This window comes from Microtus pennsylvanicus, chromosome 5 (genome assembly GCF_037038515.1).
Source record: "Microtus pennsylvanicus isolate mMicPen1 chromosome 5, mMicPen1.hap1, whole genome shotgun sequence".
Taxonomy (NCBI): Eukaryota; Metazoa; Chordata; class Mammalia; order Rodentia; family Cricetidae; genus Microtus; species Microtus pennsylvanicus.
In genome coordinates this window covers 89,096,228-89,121,022 of record NC_134583.1, presented here as the reverse complement: position 1 = coordinate 89,121,022, position 24,795 = coordinate 89,096,228, and the positions used below count along the sequence as shown (strand labels likewise).

General features: G+C 47.9%; 1 protein-coding gene across 1 annotated transcript; it reads left to right on the top strand.

The window, feature by feature from the left end:
• Positions 1 to 23,655, top strand: Pola2 (DNA polymerase alpha 2, accessory subunit). Its single transcript, XM_075973208.1, has 18 exons — positions 1 to 375; positions 2,186 to 2,310; positions 3,556 to 3,647; positions 4,024 to 4,081; positions 7,202 to 7,308; positions 9,476 to 9,669; positions 10,072 to 10,160; positions 11,647 to 11,802; positions 12,221 to 12,283; positions 13,128 to 13,170; positions 16,141 to 16,265; positions 17,009 to 17,047; positions 17,908 to 17,981; positions 21,003 to 21,111; positions 21,250 to 21,356; positions 22,141 to 22,200; positions 22,286 to 22,412; positions 23,200 to 23,655. The coding sequence occupies exons 1-18, from the start codon at positions 297 to 299 to the stop codon at positions 23,353 to 23,355; spliced, it is 1,803 nt and encodes a 600-aa protein (XP_075829323.1). The 5' UTR covers positions 1 to 296; the 3' UTR covers positions 23,356 to 23,655.
• Positions 23,656 to 24,795: the final 1,140 nt, after the last annotated feature.

Below are 24,795 nucleotides of genomic sequence, written 5' to 3'. Positions count from 1 at the left end.
GGGCGGGGCTGACCCGGTCCTCGCGCAAGCGCGCGCCGGCCAAAGCATTTGGCGGGTTTTTTCTGACTGAGACGCTAAGCAGCAGCTTCGGAAGTAAGTTTTCTCTCCGGAGCTAGACCTTTCGAGTTTTCTTTTTGTTGACGTGTTTCTTTGTGACCTGGTGGCTGGGGGCTTTTGGGGACCCGCGTCCCTGTTACCTTCGCCCAAAGCGAAAGGACAAGCCTCTGCTGAGCAGACTTGAACTGAGGTAGGAGCTGAGGCGCCGGCCCCCGCGCCGGGGCACCCGCCGGGACACCATGGCCGTGTCCACCCAGCAGCTGGCGGAGGAGCTCCAGATCTTCGGCCTGGACTGCGAGGACGCTCTAATGGAGAAACGTGAGTCCCAGACCGAGAGGGTCCCTTCCAAGTTCCATATGCTCGGGTCCTGGTGAAACGACAGGTGACATTGCCAAAAGGAGACCCTGGAACCATTAGCAGCTCACAGCTCATTATCTGTCGCTCGTGGCTTTTCTCATCAGAGTTGTTTTTCAAAGACAGAGTTTGCTTCTGTAGCCCTGGCTGTCCTAGAACTTACTGTGTAGACCACTGGGCTGTCCGGCCTCGGATTTTCAAAGATCACCCGCCTCTGCTTCCCGAGTGCTGCGGGATTAAAGTGTGCCCCACCATGCCTCGGTCAGTGTAGTTTCAGCGATCTGTGTAAATAGGAGCTCCTCGAGGTAGATCCCTAATACGTTATTTTCGTTTTGGAAGAAACTTCAGGGGGCTTCTTGACTCTATAGATGGAGGAACACAGGCAAGGAGAATGAATTGTTTAAGCTGTGTGCCAATCCCTGTCTCTTGCTCTGGAGTCCGTGCCTCACCATGCTGGTCCCTAGAGTCCACTGGGGAAGACCTCAATCACACATCTCAGTGAGTCGGCTTCAGAACAGCACTCCGTGTACCCTCACCCGAGCCACCCGTCAGCACTTTGAACTTCTGGTTTTGGGAACTAAGACCACAGTGTAAACGGACTTGCCTCTTATCCCAGCACTTGGGAGACTGAGGCGGGAGGGTCTTAGAGAATGCAAGACCAGTTAGGGCTGGACACTGAGCTCCTGTCTGCTTTGCTTTTAAAGGTTAAAAAAAAAAAGCACAAGCTAGTGTGTGACACACTTCTTTCGTGGAAACTGAAATATTCCAAGACCTTGTGAGGACTTAAAACGAATCTGTTCTTGCTTTTTAAAAATTTCTTGAGACGGGGCCTCTTTTTATAGCCCAGGCTGGCCTCAAACTAGCAGAGATCCACCTGCCTCTGCCTCCTGAGTGCTGGGATTATTTATGTGAATGAGTGTGTGTCTGTGTGTGTGTGTGTGTACACACATACACAGCTACACCGAATGTATGCTGAGCCCTCAAAAGCCAGAAGAGGGAGTTGGCTTCTGGAGCTAGAGTTAGTGCCGCTCGCTCATACGCGTGTCGGGAGTACATACTACATACTGGCTGTAGCTTCCCTGCCACCACTCCTGGGTGGCCCACTTCTCAGCCTTTAAAGATTCATTTTCGCTGGGCAGTGGTGGTATGTGCCTGGCCTCTAAGGCTGAGGCCGGCAGATCTCTGAGTTCAGGGCCAACCTGGTCTACAAGAACTAGTTCCAGGACAGGCTCCAAAGCTACAGAGAAACCCTGTCTCAAAACAACAACAACAAAAATTTCATTTTCATGTGAATGTCCAGAACTCAGTCAGAATCGCTTCCTGCTGCCTACATCACTCCCGTGTAACACTCTTAGTCCTCTTGGGTCACTCTTAATCTGACTGGTTAGCCTCTGTGCTTTCTTGTTCTGTCTTCACCCCGGTAGTGAGCTTCCTGTGAACAAGAACAAGTCTTCTTGTTCGCTGCTGTGTTCCCAGGGCCTGCGAATAGGCAGTAACTGGATAACAGGAGATTACTTCGCCTCAATATGAAAGCAAAAAGAAGTAAACAAGGGGGCTGGAGAGAAGGCTCAGAGGTTAAGAGCACTGGCTGCTCTTCCAGAGGTCCTGAGTTCAGTTCCCAGCAATCACATGGTGGCTCACAACCATCTGTAATGAGATTTGCTGCCCTCTTCTGTCTCTTGCCGGTAGAACGCTATATACATAATACATAAGTAAATCTTAGAAAGAAAAGACACGAGCTAGGTTTTACCTTGCCCGATTTCTCTCCCCGCAGTGGCAGAGCTGTGTGTTCTGTACAGACAGACTGAGGAGGGAATGGTTAGCGAGCTCATTGCCTTCTGCACCAGCACGGGGAAAGTGTGCCTTACTCCAGAGATCCTGAGCTCTTTTGAACACGAGGTAAGAGCAAATGTGAGTTAACTGATGGCATTCTGCTGCCTGAAGGTGTGCACTCTAGGAAGAGATGCAGGCTCGGGTCGCTGGGTCTTTTACTTCCTTTCTTCCCTCTGTTACTTTCTATCATAGTGTCTTTTCAGTTCTGTGCATTTATTTATGTTGTGTGTGTGCATGTGTATGTGTATGCACACCTTGCTACAGGACTTAGAGGACAGCTATGAAAAATTAGTTGTCGCCAGATGGTGGTAGCTCACATCTTTAATACTAGAGAGGCAAGCAGATCTCTGAGTTTGAGGCCTGGTCCGGGACAGCCAGAGCTACATAGTGAGACCCTGTCTGAAAATGAAGAAAGAAAAGTTGATTCTCTCCTTCTACTAAGTGGGTTTTGGGATTCAGATTCAGCTCAGCATTGACCATTAGGCTTAGCAGAAGTGTCTTTGCCCATGTCACTTACTATTTTTGAGCCTTGGTATTTTTCCTCCTGTCCAGTTCTGATAACCTGTGTTTTTAATATGATTGTTGCAAAAATTGTTGCAAAAATTGATGGCAGGTGTGAAAGAGAATTATTACTAGGATTATATGTTGTCAGCAGACAGTTATTAGAGAAGCTTTTTAATTTTTTTGTTTGTTTGTTTTTGTTTGTTTTTTTCGAGACAGGGTTTCTCTGTGGTTTTGGAGCCTGTCCTGGAACTAGCTCTTGTAGACCAGGCTGAAGCTTTTTAATTTTTATTTACTTTTATTATTATTCTAATATGTGTATGTGTGCATGAGTGCAGGTGCCTGCAGAGGCAGATCCCCGGACCCGGAGTTACAGGCAGTTGTGAGCTGAGTGTGTGTACCAATCCTGATCCTACTTTCTCCCAAATGCTAGCATGATAGGCATGATCCACCATGAGCCTGTCATCTTTTTGTTTTAGAGACAGTGTCTCACACTCTGTGGGTCAAGCTGACCTTGAACTCACAGACCCACCTGTGTCTGCCTCCCAGTGTTGGGATTAAAGCTGTGCACTAACATGCTACTGAACACTTTTTGGAGTAGTTTATCTTTGACTCTGTGAGAATGGGCTGATACTGGAATTGAACCCAGGGCCTCTTGCTTGCCTGGCAAGTGCTCTACCACCTGAGCTATATCTCTATTTTTTTCTGCTTACATTTGGAATGCCTGTTACTTCTTCAAATAGGAAATGCCCTTCCTATTATCAGACTATGGAATAATATATTCACCATCTGCTTTTATTCTATTCTCAGGTTCTAAACAAAAAATTATCGAAAGCCTGGCACAGTGCCTCCAAAGACAGTGGCCATGCAGGAGCCAGAGACATTGTTTCTATACAAGAGCTGTATCCTTTTATGCAGAAGGCCTTTGCACTAAGCCACATATATGTATTTTGTAATTTCTCAACAGTTGTATATATAATTTAAAAACAAATTTTTAAAAATACCTAACTTTCAGTTTCTTTCTGTAAAAAATATTTATTTATTTATTTATTTATTTATTATGTATACAATATTCTGCATGTGTGTATGTCTGCAGGCCAGAAGAGGGCACCAGACCTCATTACAGATGGTTGTGAGCCACCATGTGGTTGCCAGGAATTGAACTCAGGACCTTTGGAAGAGCAGGCAATGCTCTTAATCACTGAGCCATCTCTCCAGTCCAACTTTCAGTTTCTCAACTAATCTCATTTAATTGCTCTCCTTGACTAGTGTTTTCAGGATTGAAGCGGAGGAAGAAGAGGAGACCCTTCTGAACTCTTACACCACACCCTCTAAGGTGAGCATGTGATGTCAGGAAACTGCATTCTACAAGTAACATTCTTAAAAACATATCACAAAGCTGGGCTTGGTGGTGCACACCTTTAAACCCAGCACTTGGAAGGCGGAGGCAGGTAGATCTCTGTGATTTCTAGGACAGCCTGGTCTCACCAGAGAAAGTAAGTTCACAGAATTTCCCTACTAAGGTTCACAGTCTGAACAACAGGTGTGAGGATATGTCCACCTCGGTCCACCTTGGTCCCATCTGCCACTCCTGCCACCTTGGTTTTCTTGTTCATCTTCAGGCATACAAACATACACTCACCTCGTGGCCTCTTGCCAGGGGCAGCTAGCCTGTCTAAAGTAGCAGCTTCCTTCCTCTCCCTCTTCTGTATCCATTCTCTTGCTTTATCTTTCGCTGTGGACCGGAATTTTGTTCTATCACTCCATTACAGAAGCTCCCAGATCACAGATGCTGCTTCATTCACTGTTCTTTCCCCAGGGCCTGGCCCATGACAGCTGCAGAATTCATGTGTTAGAGGAATCTATTTGGAAAATAGCTAGAGAAAATGTATCAAAACCCCAAAGTCATGTTTATCCTTTGTCTTACTCATTCTTCCTGGTGAAACATCTCCTGAGAACGGGGAGTGTGGCCCGGGGGTACATGTTTAACGTGTGCAAGGCCTGGAGTCCATTCCCAGCAATTCCCTAAATACCTAAGGAAATTATCCAAATCATGGAAAAAGCTATATGCATGATGAGGTGCATCATAGCATTATTTATAATCATAAGAAAATAAAAATAACCTGTAATCTAGCAGTAGAGAAGGAGGCAGAGAAATTAGTTATGAATTCAATCATAGAACAGGACTAAGGATTGTACCAGTGTAGGAGGATGCATATAGAATTTAAAAATGAGTGTATAAAATGCTGTAAGTTTTCTTTGTTTGTTTATATATTTATTTCGTTTTTTTGAGACAGGGTTTCTCTGTGGCTTTGGAGCCTGTCCTGGAACTAGCTCTTGTAGACCAGGCTGGCCTCGAACTCACAGAGATCCACCTGCCTCTGCTTCCCAAGTGCTGGGATTAAAGGCGTGCGCCACCACCGCCTGGCTTTATAAGCTTTATTTTTAAATTAGGGTAATTTTTTGTTGAGGCAGGGTTTTGCTGTGTAGCCCTACCTGGCTAAAATAACCATTCCTTAGTTGTATCTTAATATCTTTTAACTTCATGTATAAATTAAAATAGTTGCTCTGGCTGAGCAGTTATGGGACATACGTTTAATCCCAGCACTCAGGAGGCAGAGGCAGGCAGATCTTTGTGAGTTTGAGGCCAACCTGGTCTATAAAGCAAGTTCCAGTACAGCCGGGGCTGTTACACACTGAGAAATCCTGTCTCAAATAAATAAATAAATAAACAAACAAACAAACAAATAAATAAATAAATAACAAATAGTTGCCCTAGCCAGACAGTGGTATACACACTTTGAATTCCAGGGAGGCAGAGTAGCAGCATCTCTGAATTCAAGGTAGTCTTGTTTACATAATGAGTTCTGGGACAGTCAGGACTATCCAGAGAGACACTGTCCAAAAAAACCCAAGATATTTTAGAGGAGCTTGCAGTGTATGTGTATGGTTATTTTAGAGGACCGGTGGGAGGGCTCAGTGAGCAGAGACACTTTCAGCGCGAGCCTGGTGACCTGACCCACCAAAAGGTGGATGGAAAGAAGCAGCTCCACAGCATTGGAGCTGCACTTACACCCGGGCACCCGTGCGCACTCTCCGATAATAAGTACAAATGGAAAAAATAACTTAAAACCTAGTTTGTAAGCCAGGTGTGGGGACTCACGTCAGTAATCCTAGCACTTGTGAGAAGGGGGCAGGCAGGTCAGGAGCCGAAGGATAGCCTCAGCCACACTGGGTTCAAGACCACTGTGGGCTTTAATACCTGAGACAATCTCAGACAGAAACAACCCAGAGGCTGGAGAGCTGTCTCCTTAGTTACACGATCTCGCTGTTCTAGCAGAGGACCCAAGTTCTGTTCTCAGCACCCACATCAGGCAGTTCACAGCTGTGTGTAACTCCAGCTCCAGGGGTCCCTCCCAGGCACCTTCACCTGCATGCACATGCTAACATACACATAAATAAAATAAAATCTTTAAATAAATAAAACCACCAATATTTAAAAGTTAATTTTTGATGCAGTTTCTGTGTTTTTGAGTCAGGGTCTCACTCTGTAGCCCAGGCTGACCTGGAAGTTGCATAACCTCTGCAGTACAGCTTCCCAAAGCTAGGATTTCAAGTATGAGCCATCATGCCTGTCTTAGTGATGGTTCTGAGTCTGTTCTCACGTTGGGTCCCATAGACTACCAGTTGATACTTGATGATGGCATTTCCTTAAATGACCAGCAGGAAGAGCCCTTGAGACAGAAAAGTTCCTGCGTATGAACCGTAGCCCTTGGGCTGGGCTTGACATTTGTCTCCCGGTCAACACCCCATTATCCAAGGTCTTGGGAATGAGGTCCTGTGATTGGTTTTCATCCTTTTCCCTGCACTTATCTTTGACTTCTTACTGGTGAGAGCAAAAAGAAAAAAAAGTAGTGGAAGAGAGAGAAGAAATGAAAAAAAAAAGGAAAAAAAAAACCAGATGTCACCATTAGTGAGGTGTTCGCTGACTACTCTCTCCAAGTATGAGCTCAACTACCTTATCTGCCTGGAGTTATTCCAGGCTTTAATTTGGAAAATGTGTGGTAGACTGGGCCAAAAGAAGTGTAACAGAGTCCCATCCCCTCTCCGGAGAATGTGTGCACGCAGGTCAGAGTCATGCATTCCCAAACTCTGGCCTTTTCTCAAAGCATAGAGCCCATGGGGATGGAGATGTGCATGCCGGTTGACAGGTCAGGTGGCTGGGCTGGCCATCTCCTTTGGGAAATGTTTGCATTCTTTTCATGACAGCCTTCAGAGTGCAGATAGTGTCCTGGTGGGTGTTGGGTTACTGTTGAGGGTTTATGTGATCACTGCTGGAGACGGCTCCGGAGGATCCTGGGCCACTCTGTCCTTTTCGAGGAACTGCAGCAGCTCTCCACTTAATTAGCAACCTGGAGCCAGAGTGACGGATGTCGTTTGTTCATCTTGTTTCTAGGGTCCTCATAAGAGAACTAGCAGCACCCCAGAAACCCCCCTAGTGAAAAGGAGTATCTCTACTCGTAGCCCACATCAGCTTCTCTCTCCATCAAGTTTCTCCCCGAGGTATGTATCATAATTGATCCAAGTGTAGAGAAAGCCGTGCCTTTCTCTGCAGACAAGGCAAACTGCAAGTAACTTATTAACCGCCCAAGAAGTAGGCCGTCTCTGCAAACTAGCTGGAAAGCCTGTGGTTCTCCGCCTGTGGAAAGTTACTGTTTTGTTTAGTAATTACGGAAACTTGCTTTCCACCCACTTCTCTAGGGCTCATTTCCTAGATGGGGAACTGATATCTCCTATTGAAAACAGCCTGGCTATTCAGAAACTCAGGCATCTGGTGCGTCTGGTCAGTCAAGGCAAATAGGCTCTCACCTGCTCCTACTCGTTTGCGTTTACTTGGGTTTCTTCTTGTAATCTGAAGTATTTTTTAAAGGAAAAGTATGTGCCTTTGTCCACAGCATTGCATAACCTGTTCATCCCGTGCTCAGGTGACAGCTCGTTTTGGAGCGTTTTCTCATCGCTACACCTTTGCCTTCACAGGCTCAGTTGATACTTCCTCATGGCTGCCACCACTGTCCAGAAATGTGCAGAGATCACGTGTGACTCTGAAATCCATAAGTGATAGGTCTCCATTAGAGAAGCCCACGGACGAGTGCTCGGTTGAGGAGACGTGATTATAGGGCTCTCCCATCAGGATGGGGCTCAGGAACAGCATGTCAGCCATTTAGGGAACTACCAGCCTCTGGGTCCTTCTAAACTAACCAGAGTATAGGTTTCTCTGTTCTCTCACTTTAGAGAGTCAGTAACGGACTGGAGAGACTGGCTGCTCTTGCAGGGAACACAGGCTTGGTTCTGAGCCTCCACATTGTTTCTCCAGTTCCATGGATCCACGAGCTCTCTGCCTCTGCAAATACCAGGCACGCAGATGGTGCACGTAGAATACAGATCTTAAAAAACGGGCAGTGACTGAATGCTCTGTGGCCATTGACTATGGGTGGTTATTGGATCCTCAAGGACAGTTCGGTTTCACTGTGGTCCACCTGGTCTGGGGAGATCTCAAAAGTTCCCAAAGTCAACTTGCTAGACTTAAAACAGGCACCTCTGAAACCTACGGAGGCTCAAATAGTTGTTGCAGAGCCCTGGTGGGCGTTAGCCTCTCTAAGCAGGAAGGTCTTTAAATCTATGTTTGTGGCTGTCCCCTGTGAGCATCTGATGGTGCTGGAGGGCTGCTGTGACGCATGCCCCTTCGGGTGGAGCCCTGAGGAACTGGTCACTTCCCCGCGTGATCATTTGTTTACTGTACACTTAAGAAAGCTGACATCAGAGACTCGTTTTGTAATTCGTGAAAGCAGCCTGTAAATTATGTAGGTAGAGGCAGCCCTGGAGATAAAGGTAATGAGCCGAGCTGTATGCACCTTGGGAAGTGAGTTCCTACAGAGTTAGTGTGCCAAGTGTAGTGTGTTTCTAGACCTTTCCGTAAGCAGTGTTCAGAAGCTTCCAAGCAGATTACCAGCCTCCAAGTATTTGTGATTTACCAGTCAGAGTGGATACAGAACTGGCCAGTGCAGCCTTGGAGTGAGGGTAAGGGGTGCTTGCTCCCTTTTAACCGTTCGTTCATTTGGTTGAACTTTATTTTAGTGTCATTTGTTCTTTGAACTAACTGTACTGGGAGGTTTTTATTTGCTTGCTTATTTATTTATTTATTTATTCATTCATTTATTTATTTTTGAGTTAGGGTCTTATGTAGTTTAGGCTGGCCTCAGACTTGGCTGAGATTGGCTGTGAGGTCCCGATCCTGCCTTGGATTTCTGAGCGCTAGGATTGCAGATGTGTGCCACCATGCCTGGATTCAGCTGTACATAGGTTTTGTATTTGCTCAGCAATCTCTGACCCATTCTCTGTTTCAGGATCAAATGATGGGTTGGTAACCGTGGGTGACTCACAAGAAGAAAGGAAAATAGTTGAAACTTGCCTGTGCCGTCAATTCAGAGTACCTTTTGTTTTGCTTCATTTGGTTTTTATATGTTTTTGTCTTTAAACTTTTGTATTCTGGTGTTCCTCGGGGCCTCATTCCCGGAATTCCTGAAAGGTCAGAGTACTCGTGGCCCCTCCACGTTGATTAGATCTTTAAGACAGTTTGCTTTTTCTCCAGGCCTCCCAGCCTCGCCTCCTCACGTTCCTTTCTCAGGTAGCTACACAATAATAATCCACTAATCCATTCTGTTCCCCGCAGTGCTACCCCTTCCCAGAAATACAGCTCCAGAACCAACCGAGGAGAAGTGGTCACCACCTTTGGCTCAGTACAGGGTGTGTCCTGGTCTGGGAGAGGAGGCTCTGGAAGTGTCAACCTGAAGGTCATAGGGGACCCAGAGCCACTCACAAGCAGCTACAAATCCATGTTTCAGAAGCTCTCAGATATTCGTGAAGGTAACTGGTTTCCTCTCGGATGGTTGAGGGGGTTTAAAGCCAATGGGAGGACTGAGAGAAGTGAAGTAACAAAGCCTGGCTCAGCTGGTAGAATAGCTCCCTCGTGGCTTTTGATTCCAGAAGTTGGTCAGTGTTCCTCTGGCTGCTCTTTCAGTGATGGGGAAGGAAGGACGCTGGGTGATGCCGCTGTGAAGGAGTTTGGCTCTTGAGTTGTGAACACTTGCCACTGCTTCCTTGAAAACCAAATAAGTAATCATGTCAGAAGATGACCTGAGGTTCAGACTGGACAGATGTTCATGTTCCTCCATCCTGTAGGATGACTGTGATCCTGGACGGTGTGCTCTGTCTTTTCATGCCGAGAGAATTTCTTACTGACAGCACCCTGTCGCCTTTGGATTGCAGTTCTGACCTGTAAGATAGAAGAGCTTGGCAGTGAACTGAAGGAGCATTACAAGATTGAGGCTTTTACTCCTCTTCTAGAACCAGCACAGGTAAGAGCCATCTGAAGAGGTCTCACTAATTACCACTACTCTTAATTCCTGATGAAACCATGCTGGCTTTGAACTGAAAAACCTGCCAGCGTCTGCCTCGAGTGCATGTGCCACCACATCCGTCTCAGACTATTACGACTCTCGGAAGTCAGTGAAGAGGCTCTTCTCCCCTCACCAGTGTTCTAGTTCATCAGCCTTGGTTGGCTGTGGTGAAAACAGGTCCCTCTAAAAAAATACACGTGATCCCCGCCTGTGTCGCCAGACTTCCTTTCCTACCTCGTGGACCTTGTTTTCTCATTGCTGGAGGACATTGCCTCTGGAGAGCTCCTGCCTATAGAAGTGTCTGGGTTTGCCAAGTGAGAGCAGGAGGCTGGAAATTCTCATTGCCTGGACGATTCCTCTGGTTGAGCACTGACGCAGATCGGCAGCTGCCTCTGGCATCTAGAGTGACATCATGCCTTAGTTCTAGTGCGGGTGCTTTCTCTGGAGCATTGCTAGTCTAAGAGATGTGTCCTAAATAATCCCTGACTGAGTGTGCCTTTGTCCTCTGTTTGCTTCCAGAGAAAAGCAACCATACATAAGATTTTGTTCTTAGCCGGGCGATGGTAATGCACACTTTTACTCCCAGCACTCAGGAGGCAGAGGCAGGTGGAACTCTGAGTTTGAGGCCAGCCTGGTCTACAAAGCTAGTTCCAAGACAGCCAGGACTGTTACACAGAGAAACCCTGTCTTGAAAAAAAGAAAAGGAAGAAAAATCTTTGTCCTGTAGGAAGTTTTGGAGAAATTGACAGGAAGTTTGGGGGTAGGGCCGCACATGAGGGAAAGATTAGATGTACTGAGTTTGCTCCCAAGAGTGGAAGCCCTACACAGGAAGCCGTTAGAGATTTCAGTTCCGTCTATGAAGAGCTTCCTGTGGAAGTGGTAAAGTGATGTCCCACATGGTATCTGGGTATTTGGGAGCCCAAGGCAGGAGGATTGAGAGTTAAAGATAGACTGACTGTGTTGTGTAGCAAAACCCTGGAAGCAGGAACATGCATGTACCAAGAGGTACTCTAGCATGGCTGAGGATTTGGCTCTGGAGCCAACTTCTAGCCTTCGGTCCAGGCTTCACTATTGTTGATCTTAATGAAGTTAATTATATGGCCCCACCACTTGTTCCTGGGTGTTGCCGTAGCTACGGTGGTCGTGAGGATTGAATGAGTTAATACATATCAGCTGAGAACAGTGTGTGGCAGACTCAGTGAATGTGATCTATTAATAGCTGTGGTTTGCCAAAAGTGCTGTGGGCCGCAGGGCTTGGGATTCCTCAGACTGGGGATGCTCACATTCAGGCAGCCTCTCTGAGCACACCTGGTAGGCAGGAGGCGGACTAGACACCCCTGAAGGGTCCTTCCACTTTTAATGGTGATTCTGGGATCACCCCCCAAAACATTCCATTTGGGGTCTCGCTGTACCGTCATTCTTATGTTCTCTCTTTTGTTGGTAGGAGCCTGTCATCCTGCTGGGCCAGATTGGATGTGACAGCAATGGGAAGCTGAACAGCAAGTCAGTGATTCTCGAGGGAGACCGGGAACACTCCTCAGGCACTCAGATTCCAGTGGATCTGTCTGATCTCAAGGAATATTCTCTCTTTCCTGGGCAGGTGAGACTGTGGAGCCTCTGGGATGCAGACCTGAGAGCTTGGTTTCCATATCTGTTGCTATGAGATTGGGTTGTATAGGGCCACTGTCTTAGGAACTGTTTTTTCCTCTCCTTGGTCCAACCTTGGCCCTGGGTCCAACTGCTCGGGTTCAGATCCCAGCTCCACCTGAGGTGCGTGGCTGTGGGTAAGGTACTTGACCTCGAAGCCAGGAAGTCTTCATCCACAAAATGAAATACAGATTCTTACTTTCTGGGATTGTTGTGAGAATCAGGCCGTTTGTGCAGAGCGTAACTGTGACTGATAGAGCCCCTTCGCTTATTCTCTCGAAAATGCCAGGATCATAATTACCAGAGGTAGTGTATCTCAGACCTCTCGTTTATCTCTCCTAGTCAGCAGTCTTGTGTTTCTTGTCTTTCAGGTTGTAATTATGGAAGGATTCAACACCACTGGTAGGAGACTTACTGCCACCAAACTCTATGAGGTACAGGATGGGCCCTCTGCCACTCCACGTTTGCTCCAGGCTCGGTATATGTAGTTCTGTTAGAAGAAACTAGTCTTTTTCGGTCTCTGAATGTTTGGTAGTAGTTTTTGTTTCTAGACTTGGAACTCACCTCCAGGCTGTGACTTAGCGAACTGTTTAGAGAGCCCAGCGGCAGGTGTTTTAGACCATGAGGTCACACGTGTTTGTATCATCATAGTGCCGGTGCAGCTATCGGCCACGCATAAACAAATGACTCTGGGGAAGTCCCACCAAAACTTTATTTACAAAAACCGCTGCAGTTGCTGGGCAGGGTGGCACATGCCCTTAATCCCAGCACTTGGTAAATAGAGGCAGGTGATCTCTGAGTGAGGCCAGTCTGGTCTACAGAGTGAGTTCCAGCACAGTCAAAGATACGCAAAGAAACACTGTCTCGAAAAACAAAAAACAAACAAACAAAAAATAATGGCTGCAGTCAAGTTTGGCTTCAAGCTGTAGCTTACTTATCTCTGCTCTCAACTAAGGTCCCTTACAGATTTCCATAGGATCTCAGGAAAAGTAGTGAACTCCCTTCTTCCACCCATACCCAGCATGCCAGTGACATAGCCACCCACTTTGCATGGGATGGCTAAGTGTTTTGTGTTTTCTCATTGCCTGGTCTGCTTAGTCATGGTGAGCTAGAAAAGTGGCGGAATCTGGGCTCTACCTGTGATTCCCAAGAGCAAGGCAGAGATATGTCCTCTCCTTGCTTCTCACAGTCCTCCCACTGCACCTGCAAACACTCAGAGCCATCCATTACCAAAGCAATGGCAGGAACAAGACCTCAGCTGAGCTCTTTCTGTTCCAGGGTGTGCCGCTTCCATTCTATCAGCCCACTGAAGAGGATGGAGGTAAGTTTCGGTTCAAATTTTTTCTTGCCAATAATGGGGGTGATAGGCAAAGTCCTAGACAAAGTTGCCCAGGCTCAAGGAAACAACAGAAGCTGTGTGGGAAAGGCATGCAGAACAGTAAGACCATAGCTAATCAGTGGCCTTACAGGCCTTTTCTGCAAGAGCCACCAGGGGGTCCGAACCTCCTGAGCACTGACAGTGGCATTATCTGGGCTCTGGTAAACACCTGTAACCTGGATGCTAGCAGGCATGTGAAGGTACTTGGAAAGGGGAAATGATATACACATTATAACTCAAGCTGGGTGTCCCTGATGGAATCCTGGAGGAGAAAGGGACACTGTTAGAAAACCTGGTTTAGTCAGCAGTTAACATACTGTTAATCCCAGCAAATGTGCTGTATTGTAAGAAATGTTCATGTTAGGGGGCTCTGGGAAAAGACAGAATTCTGTGCTCTCTTTGCAAGTTTGTGCAATTCTATCATCATTCCACAATAAGGGTGTCATTGAAGGAATAGTTTCTGGCCAGGCATGCTAGTGCACGCCTTTAATCCCAGCACCGAGAGGCAGAAGCAGGTAGGTTCTTGCATTCAAGTCTAGCCTGGTCTACATAGGGAGTTCCAGGCCAGCCAAGGCTACATAGCATGACTCTTATCTTTTTTTTAAAAAAAAAAAAGAAAGAAAGAAAGAAAGAAAGAAAGAAAGAAAAAAAGAAGGGCCAGTTGGTGGTGGCACACACCTTTAATCCCAGCACTCTGGAGGCAAAGGCAGCAGACCTCTGAGATCAAGGCTAGCCTAGCCTACAGGGTGAGTTCCAGGATAGCCAGGGCTACACAGAGAAACTCTGTCTTGGGGGGAAGAATTGTAGAACAAGTGACCTGGATGGGAAAAGCAAGATAATAAAAAATATTTGTGAGCCGGACAGTGGTGATGCATGCCTTTAATCCCAACATTTGGGAGGCAGAGGTAGAGGCTGGCCTGGTCTACAGAGCGATTTCCAGGACAGGCATCAAAGCTACAGAGAAACCCTGTCTGAAAAACACCTAAAAAATAAAAAATAATTTTTTTTCAAGTTAACAAACTTTGTTTTAAAATTCCCATAAACTGGGGTGGCGGTGTTGCTGGGTCGATAACATGTGTGCAGCATATATGAGGCTCTGGCTTCCATCCCCCGCTGCCACAAATGAAAAAGAAGATGGGAGCTGGAGAGATGGCTGAGTGGTTAGGAGCAGTAGCTGCTCTTCCAGAGGACCTGAGTTCAATTCGCAGCACCCACATGATGACTCACAGCCATCTCTAGTGGGATTTGTTGCCTTGTTCTGTCTGATGTCATCGTCTCTCATGTAGGCATACGTGCCAATAGAGCCAATAAATCTTTTTTTAAAAAAAAAAAAAGAGGAGGGGCTGGAGAGATGGCTCAGTGGTTAAGAGCATTGCCTGCTCTTCCAAAGGTCCCGAGTTCAATTCCCAGCAACCACATGGTGGCTCACAACCATCTGTAATGAGATCTGGTGCCCTCTTCTGGCCTGCAGACGTACACACAGACAGAATATTTTATACATAATAAATAAATAAATAAATAAATAAATAAATATTTTTTAAAAAAAAAAAAAAGAGGGGAAAGGAAAGTATTTCTAAACACTTTTGTAAGCAGAGTAGAACAAACACCAGTAAAGATTTTCAATACATGCCAGTGCTGGCATATTGCCAGAACCCCACATACGCTGATGGCCTGGGAAGTCTTTCTTGAGATGTCATGGAATCAAAAACTATCTGTGTGGGGGATAAAGGTAGGTTCTTCCTGGTCTCAGACCTGAGGCAGCCTGAATATCACTTCCGTGATTCCATGGGGCCTGTGAATATGTTCCTGTACATGATCTGAGTGACGTGGTAGTGTGCACCATTAGTCTTAGTACTTAGGAAGCAGAGGCAGGCAGATCTTTGTATGTTCAAGTCAAGCCTGGGCCTCATAATGAATCTTTTGGATGAGATTATACAGGTGGGTTGAGTGCAACCACATGGGTCCTTATGCACATGGATGGCAGAAGGATCAGAGTCAAGAGGACAGAAACCTCAGACCACTGGCTTTAGCCTCAGATCTGTCAGAGCCCTGCTGACACCGTGTGCTGCGGTGACCAGAGCTGTAGACAGTAAATTGCTTTAGCTTCCAAATTTGGAGTAAAGCATTTTTTAATTTTTATTGTTATAAGATTTATTTTTGTTTGTTTGCTTTTATGTGCGTTGTGTATGGGTATGTTCACTTGTGAGTGCAGGTACCTATGGAGGCCAGAAGAGGGTGTCGGGTCCCCAGGGCAACAGTTATAGGCAGTTGTGAGCGGCCTGATGTGGATTCTGTGAACTGAACTTGGATCCCCAAGAACAATAGCAAGCACTCTTAACTGCTGAGCCATCTCTCAATTCCTAAAATAATTTCTTACAGAACCAGTATGAAAGTAATTGCTACATATTAGAAAATTTGAGGGATTTTGGGGGGTTGTTGTATAAGCTACAGGAGCTAGCTCAGACTGACTTTAAAAACTCAAATCCAGATAGTTCTTGGGCTAGACAGGGACTGGAAACCCAAGCTTGGGGTGGGGGGCACAAGCCTAGCAGCTTTAGTGTCCAGGTAGCATGAGAATCCAGCAGAGTCGTCCAGTGTCTGGCCCTCCAACAGCCTGCCCTTCTGAACCCACATTCTCCCACTGCACTGAACCCCCAGATGGTCCTAACTTCTGTACAGTGTGAGCACTTGTCACCTTGATGGATTCTTCCTCGCTGACACTCTGCTCACACTGCCCAGTTTTTACTTGGTTCAGTGTCCCTGGGGAGGGATGAGAGCCTCAGCTTCAGTCCTCAGACCTGCACTCATGGGACCTGATGTGCATTTTCCTCCAGTGGCCGGCCCTTCATTATCTCTCTACCAATATCAGTTTTCTTCTTTCTCCTCATGACCTTGCAATGCCTTCTGTCTCAGATTTTGAGAAAACTATGGTTTTAGTTGCCTGTGGGCCTTATACCACTTCTGACAGCATCACATACGACCCCCTGCTTGATCTGATCACCATCATCAACCATGACCGGCCAGATGTCTGTATCCTGGTAGGTCCTTGGGTAGTGGTGTGCAGGGAGGCTGTAGGGTGGGAATGAATCGGCCTTGGAAAGGGTTGTAATGCTATTCTAAGTTCTTAAGAAACATTGATCTGTCTCATTTTACAAAGACGTTTTATTTTTAACTCTTTCCTTATTTTTGGTGTTTTTTGTTGTCGTTTTGTTTTGAGACGGGGTCTCACTACATAGCCCTGACTGGCCTGGAACTCACTATGTAGACCAGTCTGGTCTCAAACTCTCAGAGATCTGCCTGTCTTTGCCTCTCAAGTGCTGGAATTTTTTCTCAGTCTGTACCTCTGGAGGTACATGCGTAATCCATAGCCGTGACTAAGTCCAAAGGGCCAGCAGTATTGTCTTCTCTGGTTTTACAGCAGTCTTGCTCTGTCTTGGTACTCTGATCCACATCTAATCTCTTTTTATGGCTAAGATACTACTGGTAACGTAGTGGTCTGTTGTTCTTGCTAGGTGTGAAAAAAAAAAAACAGAAGAGAGCCCAGTGTCATTTGGGGCAACCACAGGGATTATAGGGCCCTGGGAAGCCCCCTGAGGGAATAGAATTCAGATGCTCCTTGGTCCATCTGTCACCTTCCCAGGCTCTCCAGGCAACCTTGAAGGGACAGGTGGACCAGGGCTGGGAACTGCTTTTAGACAGTTTGTCTAAAAGCCTTTGCAGACATGGAAGATTCTGATTTGTTCTTTGGTGCTTTTGTTTCCCTACCTCTGCTCCTTTGCAGTTTGGACCTTTCCTGGATGCTAAACACGAGCAGGTGGAGGTAAGTGCCTGGGGAGGGGAGTGGAGGGGAAAGGGATGAGTGCCTGCACTCTACCGAGACTCTTGCAGTTTCCTCTTTTGGAGTTTATCTACGTCTGCAGAAGGCTTACATCAACCCTGTGGCTAACGAGGAAAATATTGTCCCTGGCTGTATTCATTAACTACTTTGAATTTGAAGACACTGTTGCACTGGTACATAAAACCATCTAGAAGCCAGGGAGGGAGTTGGAAAAATAGGTGGTTCTTTTGTCTACCCCAAGTCACTACTTAGATGCAAAAATAGTAACAAAAGCAGATGGGCTTCAGCCGTAGGTCTGGCTGTCTGGTCTCAGTGCCTATGAAACTGACATACTAGCCTCTTCACGCAAGAGGCAGGTTCTGTGGAATCCTTTATTTGGCCATTGCCCAAGCTCACGGCTCATGTCATAGGTCCTCTAATACGTAAACCACAGTTCTTCCTAGGACCTTGGTCTAGAGCCTGGGCCTCCTGCCCTTTGTTTGCTGGGTATTTCACCTCCATAAACAAGATTTCAGTGCAGGCTTCATCCTCGACTGTTCCGTGCACATGCAAGAGAATTAATTATTCCCTTATCTAGACTCAGCTTCTTGCAGATGGACAGCCCACCCCACTCCCGTTTTTTGTTTGTTTGCGATAGCATCTTACCCTAGAACTGAGCTGACTTGGAATTCAGTCTGTCCTGGGCTGGCCTGGAGCTCACAGCAGTGCTGGGGTTACAGAGCATGAGCCCCCGTGCCTGGCTCCATCTTCCTCATCGTCACATCTCTGTCCACTCCATGCTCCTGGGGTCATCCTGCAAGCCTTGGCACTTCTCCAAGTGCAGTTCCTTTCCTTTCTTGCAGAACTGTCGGCTGACAAGCCCATTTGAAGACGTTTTCAAGCAGTGCCTGAGAACCGTTATCGAAGGAACAAGAAGGTCAGTGTTCCAGATGGAGGGCAGACCTGGAGCTTTCTAGGTTCTTCCAGGACATGCCAGTAGGAAACTGAAGCTGCTTGGACCATGTTTGTTCCCATCCTTTCTGTCCTTTTGGACTTAGAGATCAGACAGAGCCCTTGAACTCCTGTGCTCAGTGGGTAAACAGGCCTCTTTGTAAGTCAGATAAACAAACTTGGAAGGACAAACTTCACACACTTTCATCCTTCGGTCTTTCTCTTTACTTCCTTTTCTCACTTCCCCTTGTGTAAACTGTTACTCCATGGGAATATTCCCAGGGTGGTTTGGGGAAGAATTTGATTGGCAGTGAAATTCTGAGAGGCCCCAAGTCTCTCATTGCATGAAGGGAATGTTTTGGGGTAAGCCCAACTTTCTTCCCTGAGTCAGTGCTTCCCAATGGTGGCGGATGGCCGCCAAGGGCTAGAGACTCCAGTGAGGGTGAATCCTGAATCCTCAACCTAGCTCCGAAGACAGGCAGGACTGCAAGGCCACAGCACTGACATAAGTGCTGTGGTTCTAGTGTGTGCGGGCCTCCCGATCCCAGGAAGGGTTTAGAGCTAGCTGCAGAGAGTCATCAGGGAGCTGGCCCCTCGGCCAAGTCAGAAAGAAAATGTCGTAGTGGACAGTCTCTGGGGATTTGCTGCCTGTTGCTGAACTCATAATAAACAAACATTCCTGAGGCTGAGATTTAAAAACAGACCTGTAACAAAGGTGGTTTTTAAAGGTCTTCCTTCCGCCTTCTGTCCTGAGAACAGATCCCAGGTTGATTAGTTGTAATACAACCTTGTGCTGGCATCAGGCCTGGAGCCAGGAGACTTGAGCCCTCAGCTGCTTCCATTCCCCTCCCTTCTTGAATGGAGGGTTGCATATACCTTCCCTCTTCTCACAGGTTTGCTAGGGCCTCAGCTGAGTTCATAAAAACCAGGGAAATGCCGAAGTCCTCAAGAGATAAACCCCCAGCCTCCCAAAGCAGGGACAAGCACTGAAGCAGCACCCAGCACTGACTGGTGCTTCCAACATGAGTTTGGGTTCTGATTTTGGTTCCTCATCCCATATGCTATTGATAGCAGTGATACAAACAAAGAATAGACCAAGCATTGTTACCCTGGGAGCCAGTACCCAGCACCACCAGGCACTTTCATCTGTGGCTAGTGTGAGCTGCAAAGCAGGACGCAGCCCCACCCTGCCAGAGCTTTATATAAATGGTGCTAGGTCAGAAATGCAGAGCACCATGCAGAACTCGGCAGATGTGAGTGAGGCCCTTGTAGCAGCAGAATGCCCTGATGCACCTCTCTGCTCAAGAGACAGCAATGAGACACTCCCACCATCTGATGTATGAAGTTGTGCAATACTGCACATAGTTGGAATTTTCTTCCTGGCCCCTCCCCCTATAGCCAGCTCCAAGCCTTGAGCAGAGGCTGCTTCCTCCTTAACCGTTGCTCTTCTGAAGCCAGTCCTGAACAGCAGTCTGATCCCATGAGGACAAACAGCTTAGCCTCAGTCCTTTGTACCTTCAGACTTCCACTCCTGGAGACCTGGAACATAATTTCAGCTCACTCTCTGGCTTGTTCACCAGACTCTAGCACCCACATGGTGGACTTGGACAATGGCAGCGAACTTGGTGTCCGAGAGACTGAATGATATGCAAAGTACCTTTCCAAGATTATGATGCCCAATTACAATGGACCAGTTCCCAGTGTCTGGTCATATGTTCAAAGTCCCTGTGCAGGGTTGGAAAGGTGGCTCAGCAGTTAACAACTATTGCCTTAGCCGGTGGTGGTGGCACAGGCCTTTAATCCCAGCATTTGGAAGGTGGAGGTAGGTGGATCTCTGAGTTCGAGGCCAGCCTGGTCTACAGAGAGAGTTCAGGACAGCCAGGGCTGTTACACAGAGAAACCCTGTCTCGAAAAAACAAAAAAAGAAAGGAAAAGGAAGTATTGCTGCTGTTACAGAGGGCTAGAGGTTGGCTCCCAGCACCCACATCAAGCTGCTCGCAACCCCCTGTAACTCCAGCTCTGGGGATCTATATCTGTCCCACGGTTTAAGCACAAGAAGGAAGCGACTACAAGCGAGAGCTGTTGGCCGGTGCCAGGCGAGAGCTGTTGGCCGGTACCAGGCTTGCCCTCACAGCAGTTGATGCCTGCTTGGTTTACAGTGGCCCTTCTGCCAAGGATAGACAAGGGAGCCAAAGAGCAGGTTTGCCCTTTTCTCTTTTGTGTGGTTGTAGAAACAGTTGGCTCTTGGAACCACAGCTTTTTTTCTCCGCTCCATGTTGTAACCCTAGAGCTCTCCTGTCCCCATCAAAGGAACAGCTGCCTCTGCTGTTGCTGTGCGGTATTTCTTTGACATTAATTTGCTGAGGAGTAGAAACAGTGTGGCTTCCTGATATGAGTGGGAAAGTGAGTGTCTTCAGTGTCCAGGAGACCTGGCCCTTTGCTGCCTGAATGGTTTGGTTTGAAGGGCAGCCTTGGGACCTGACCTCACTTGTTTGACCTGAGTCGTGTCTGCAGAGAACTGTATTGTCCACAGGCCACCTAGACCTGTAGAGTGGAGTAAAGCTTAAGCTCAGTCCCAGTCCCGAGACTTCCTCCTTAACAGGGTCTCACTCTGTAGTCAGGCTCGCCTTAAACTCTGGTCAGCCCTCTCTGGCCTCCCCAGGGCTGGAGCTGCTAGTGTGTGCCGTCCATGCCCAGCTCTAGATCTCAGTCCCCTCCCCCCCTTTTCCTACCAGACAAGAGTTCTCCTCTGTAGTGGGAAGCCACATAAAGCAAGGGACTGTGTGTCCTGAGCTATATGGACCAGCCCCAGTTGGACATGTGTATGTGACAGCAAATTGCTTTTCCCTCGCAGGGGCCCTGGGAGACAGTGTCTGCTCAGAGTAGAATGCCATCCAGGTCTTCTTGGAGGGCTGCTGGATGAAAGACATGCTTACACCTTTAACCTGTGGCCCAGTTCTGCTGACTCACCTCTTGTCCCTCTTGTGCTTGTGTTTTGACAAAGCAGCTCCGGCTCCCACCTTATCTTTGTCCCATCTCTGAGGGACGTGCATCACGAACCAGTATACCCACAGCCACCTTTTACCTTCTCGGAGCTGCCTCGAGAGGACAAAAAGGTACCAGTGCCTCCTCTGGCCAGTGAGCAACAGTGGGGTGAAGACGGCCCTGTGGGTGAGGGGAGAGAGTCCCAGCTGTGGGGAAGCTCTCTCTAGCTGTTGTATGCAGATGTTCATGTCAGCGGCTTCTCATTTCAGCGAGTGCAGTTTGTGTCAGAGCCCTGCAGCCTCTCCATAAATGGAGTGATGTTTGGCTTGACATCCACAGACCTGCTGTTCCACATCGGGGCCGAGGAGATCTGTAGGTAAGAAACATTTCTTGTCAGCCATAGACAGCTGGCTCCTGACATCACCAAGACACCACCCCCCACCACATTATGCCACTTGACAGCCTTGTCAAGAAGTCCTGAGAGCCACACTTTATACCAAAATCTTAGGCCTTTTCTTTTCTGCTAAAGGTAGCAGTCAGATAAATGTATTTGTTACTGTCACAAGTTTGCCATGTCTGAGACCCCAAAGAACCAAGTCTGTTGTGTCTACATGAAACACTAGGTGATGGAATCCATATTTTTGGCTCCAGTCTCTTTTTCTTTACCATCTCGTTTGTGACCTGAGTGCTCAAGTGTCCTCTGTAGACTTACCCTGGATTTATCAGTGATTGTGGGGCCCTAGAGAACCAGGCACTGCCGGACCTGGTGTCTAGGCTAGGCAGTCGGTTCTTCCATCAAACCTTCCTTGCCAGGAGAGGGATGAGCTGAAGTTCAGTGGGTGTGCCCTTTGGCTGTGGTGTGGTCTTTCTGGTTGCCTGGCTGTGTGTGGCTTCATGGTGTAGAGACTGTGTCCTCTTGTACAAGGTGGTTCAGCTCCAGCGCCGAGGCCTCCTATATCCTGATTCCTAGGATTCTTCTTTCCCTCTAAGGCCCGTGCCCTGCTGCCCTGTCCTGCAAAAGAGCCAGCTGCTTGCAGTGTGTCTCTGAGCTTCCCCCATAACTGTGTCCTTGCTGTTTAGCTTCTCTCTGGTTGGCTTGAGTCCTCGGGTCCTCCCTGAAGAGGACTGACAGAGAAACCTGGTTCTGCCCTTCTTTCTAGCTCTTCTGGGACTTCAGACAGATTCAGCCGAATCCTCAAGCATATCCTGACACAGAGAAGGTGAGCGTGCCAGCCCATAAACATGGGCAGTGTGGAGACTGGGTTCCTGCATTGACTGCTACTAGAGTCTCTTTCATCTCTGCAGCTATTACCCACTCTACCCGCCCCACGAGGACATGGCCATAGACTACGAGAATTTCTATACCTACGCCCAGCTGCTGGTCACCCCTGATGTCTTCATAGTGCCATCGGAGCTGAGGTACTTTGTGAAGGTAGGTTTGAACTGACTTTTTTGCACACATCAGAACCTGACTTTTCCTTCCAGATTACCTAGCACTTGCTTGACCTGGGCCTGCTTAATGGGACAGTATCCGCTTGGGGCCAGCACAAGGGCTGATTGTTGGGGTCATGGGGTGACAAATAGTCTAAGCGTGGAATGAAGCAGGAACAAGCCACACGTGCCCACCTGAGTAGAGCCTAGGTGTCAAGGAGTAAGGACTTTAGGCCCTGTCAAGGTGACCTGGGAAGATGTTGCTGCCTGCCTGCCTGTCTTTCCCTGAGTTCTGATCTGACCTCCCCGTGAGCTCAGCTAGCAGTACCTTGAAGAAGCTCTTGATCTGAGCCGCACACTCAGCTGCCTCAGGCTGGAGTCCCTGGCAGGGAGTCCACACACCAGCTGGGTCCAGTCCAGTCTTAAACAGCGGTTTGTCCGCTTCTCCAGGGAAGGGGTCTTTGAGGCTAGGTCTGTGCAGCCCGGGACATCCTGGGGCTCTCACTTTCCTGCCTCGGCCTCTTGAGTGCTGAGATTACAGCGTGACGCTCACTCAACTCCTAAGTCTTTCTTCATGTGGAAGAACAAAACTGTTGGGATCAGTTTCTTCCCCAAGCATAGGAACTCCTTATGTGCCAGGTCTTGGCGTTCTCTGTTTTGCCCTAGAGAGTCTCTAGTTACAAGTGAACACATTTGCCTTTGTTTCTGTTTTCTAAATCTCGGTGTAAGATTCTGACGATGTCACACCCAGTTGAGAGCTTCTGAACCCAGTGTTCTTTCTTTCCCAGGACATCCTTGGCTGTGTCTGTATGAATCCTGGACGACTCACCAAAGGACAAGTGGGTGGCACCTTTGGCCGCCTCTACCTCAGGAGGCAGCCCGGGGCCACGGACAGTAAGGGCAGGCAGGGCCTGAGTGTGGCTGCACAGGTCGTCAGAATCTGAGTCTTCAGCCTAGGTCGTGTGGCGTCACGGACACCGAGAGCCCAGGTACGACCTCTGATGACCAGACTATTGGAGCACCTGACACTGACAGGGACAGGACTGCAGGGCTGGTCCCCTGTGCCGTGGGGCCTAGATCTGAGTCATGCATCTCACCTCGCTTCTTGCTTCACAAGGGACGTAGGGTGTCGAGAAGTGAACCATCTATGGAGACAGCCTGCCCAGAAAGGCAGGAAAACTTCATGATTTTCTGTATAAATCAAACACAGCGTTTGGAGCAATAAATATAAATTTTTAGTATAACTGATTTTAATCTTTCTTCTACTTTTTTTTTTTTTCCTGAGTAGTGTCCTAGGAATGTTGTCTTCTTGACCTATGTCCAGAGAAGGCAGAGCTTTGGTCACACTGGGCTCCATCCAGCCCCTTGGAACTCTCCCAGCCCTACCCTGCATCCTCCCAAAGTCCCCAGACTACAGTTGCTGAGGAAGAAACTTGGCTTTGGCTACAGAACTGGGCTGCAGAGCAAGCAGCTGGCAACCTGCCTGACTCTCCCTGTGCCTCGTCTCATATACCGTGTCTCACACGCTTGCTGTGGTCTCAGCCCCACCTCTCCATCTGGAGGAGGCAGCCCTGGTGAGCTCTTCTGTAGCTGTAGTCTCCAGTCAGTCCGCCACTCTATCGGGTCCAGCCGTAGCCTTGCCTGTAACCAGAGCTCTCGGGTAAGGACATCAGCGTGCAGAGAGTTAAACTCGGCACAGGTTTCAGTCCCACATAAGCAGGCTGGCCTCCTTTGTATACCAAAGGCAAGGTAGGAGCACCCAAGCTGCCAGGCCCTAGGAAGTGTGAGGGGTAGCAGCTTTGAGTGACAGAAATAGGGGACCTGACAAAGCAGCCTGTGCTCCTCACCTCTGATGGAGGAGGCATCAGGGAACAGTTTGCCCACCATGAGAACTTCTTTCCACCTTTTGTGAAAGTGCATGGGAGGCTGTTTTTAATCCCAGCATGAGGAAGGCAGAGGCAAGCGGATCTCTTTGAGTTTGAGACCAGCCTGGTCTACATAGTCATGTTCCAAAAAGAGTACCTTCAAGGAAAGACTTAGAAACAATCCTCAACTTGGGGAGGCGATAGCCCTTGTCCTCTGGCTTCTAAACAGGAAACTTTGGGTTTTTTTTTATGGAATTTCTCTGTGTATCCCTGGCTGTCCAGGAACTCGCTCTGTAGACCAGGCTAGCCTCAAACTCAGAGATCTTTCTGCCTCTGCCTCCCAAGTTCTGCAATTAAAAGTATACATCACCACGCCTGGCCCCAGGAAATATTTAATGGTCTACATTACGTCAGCCTCAGAAGTGGTATGTATGGCACAAGAGCTTTGTGTCTTAAGCAAGCCAAACATCAGCTCTCAGGCTGCCCCTCCCTCGCCTTAGAAACAGGGCCTGGGAAGAT

What these genes read in the sequence shown, in the direction of transcription:
- Pola2 (XM_075973208.1), top strand. Translation starts at nt 297, where the DNA reads ATGGCCGTGTCCACCCAGCAGCTGGCGGAGGAGCTCCAGATCTTCGGC. An exon ending in CCATCAAGTTTCTCCCCGAG is followed by an intron (nt 7,309 to 9,475) that starts GTATGTATCATA and finishes TGTTCCCCGCAG; the next exon opens with TGCTACCCCTTCCCAGAAAT. An exon ending in GGCCAGATGTCTGTATCCTG is followed by an intron (nt 16,266 to 17,008) that starts GTAGGTCCTTGG and finishes GCTCCTTTGCAG; the next exon opens with TTTGGACCTTTCCTGGATGC.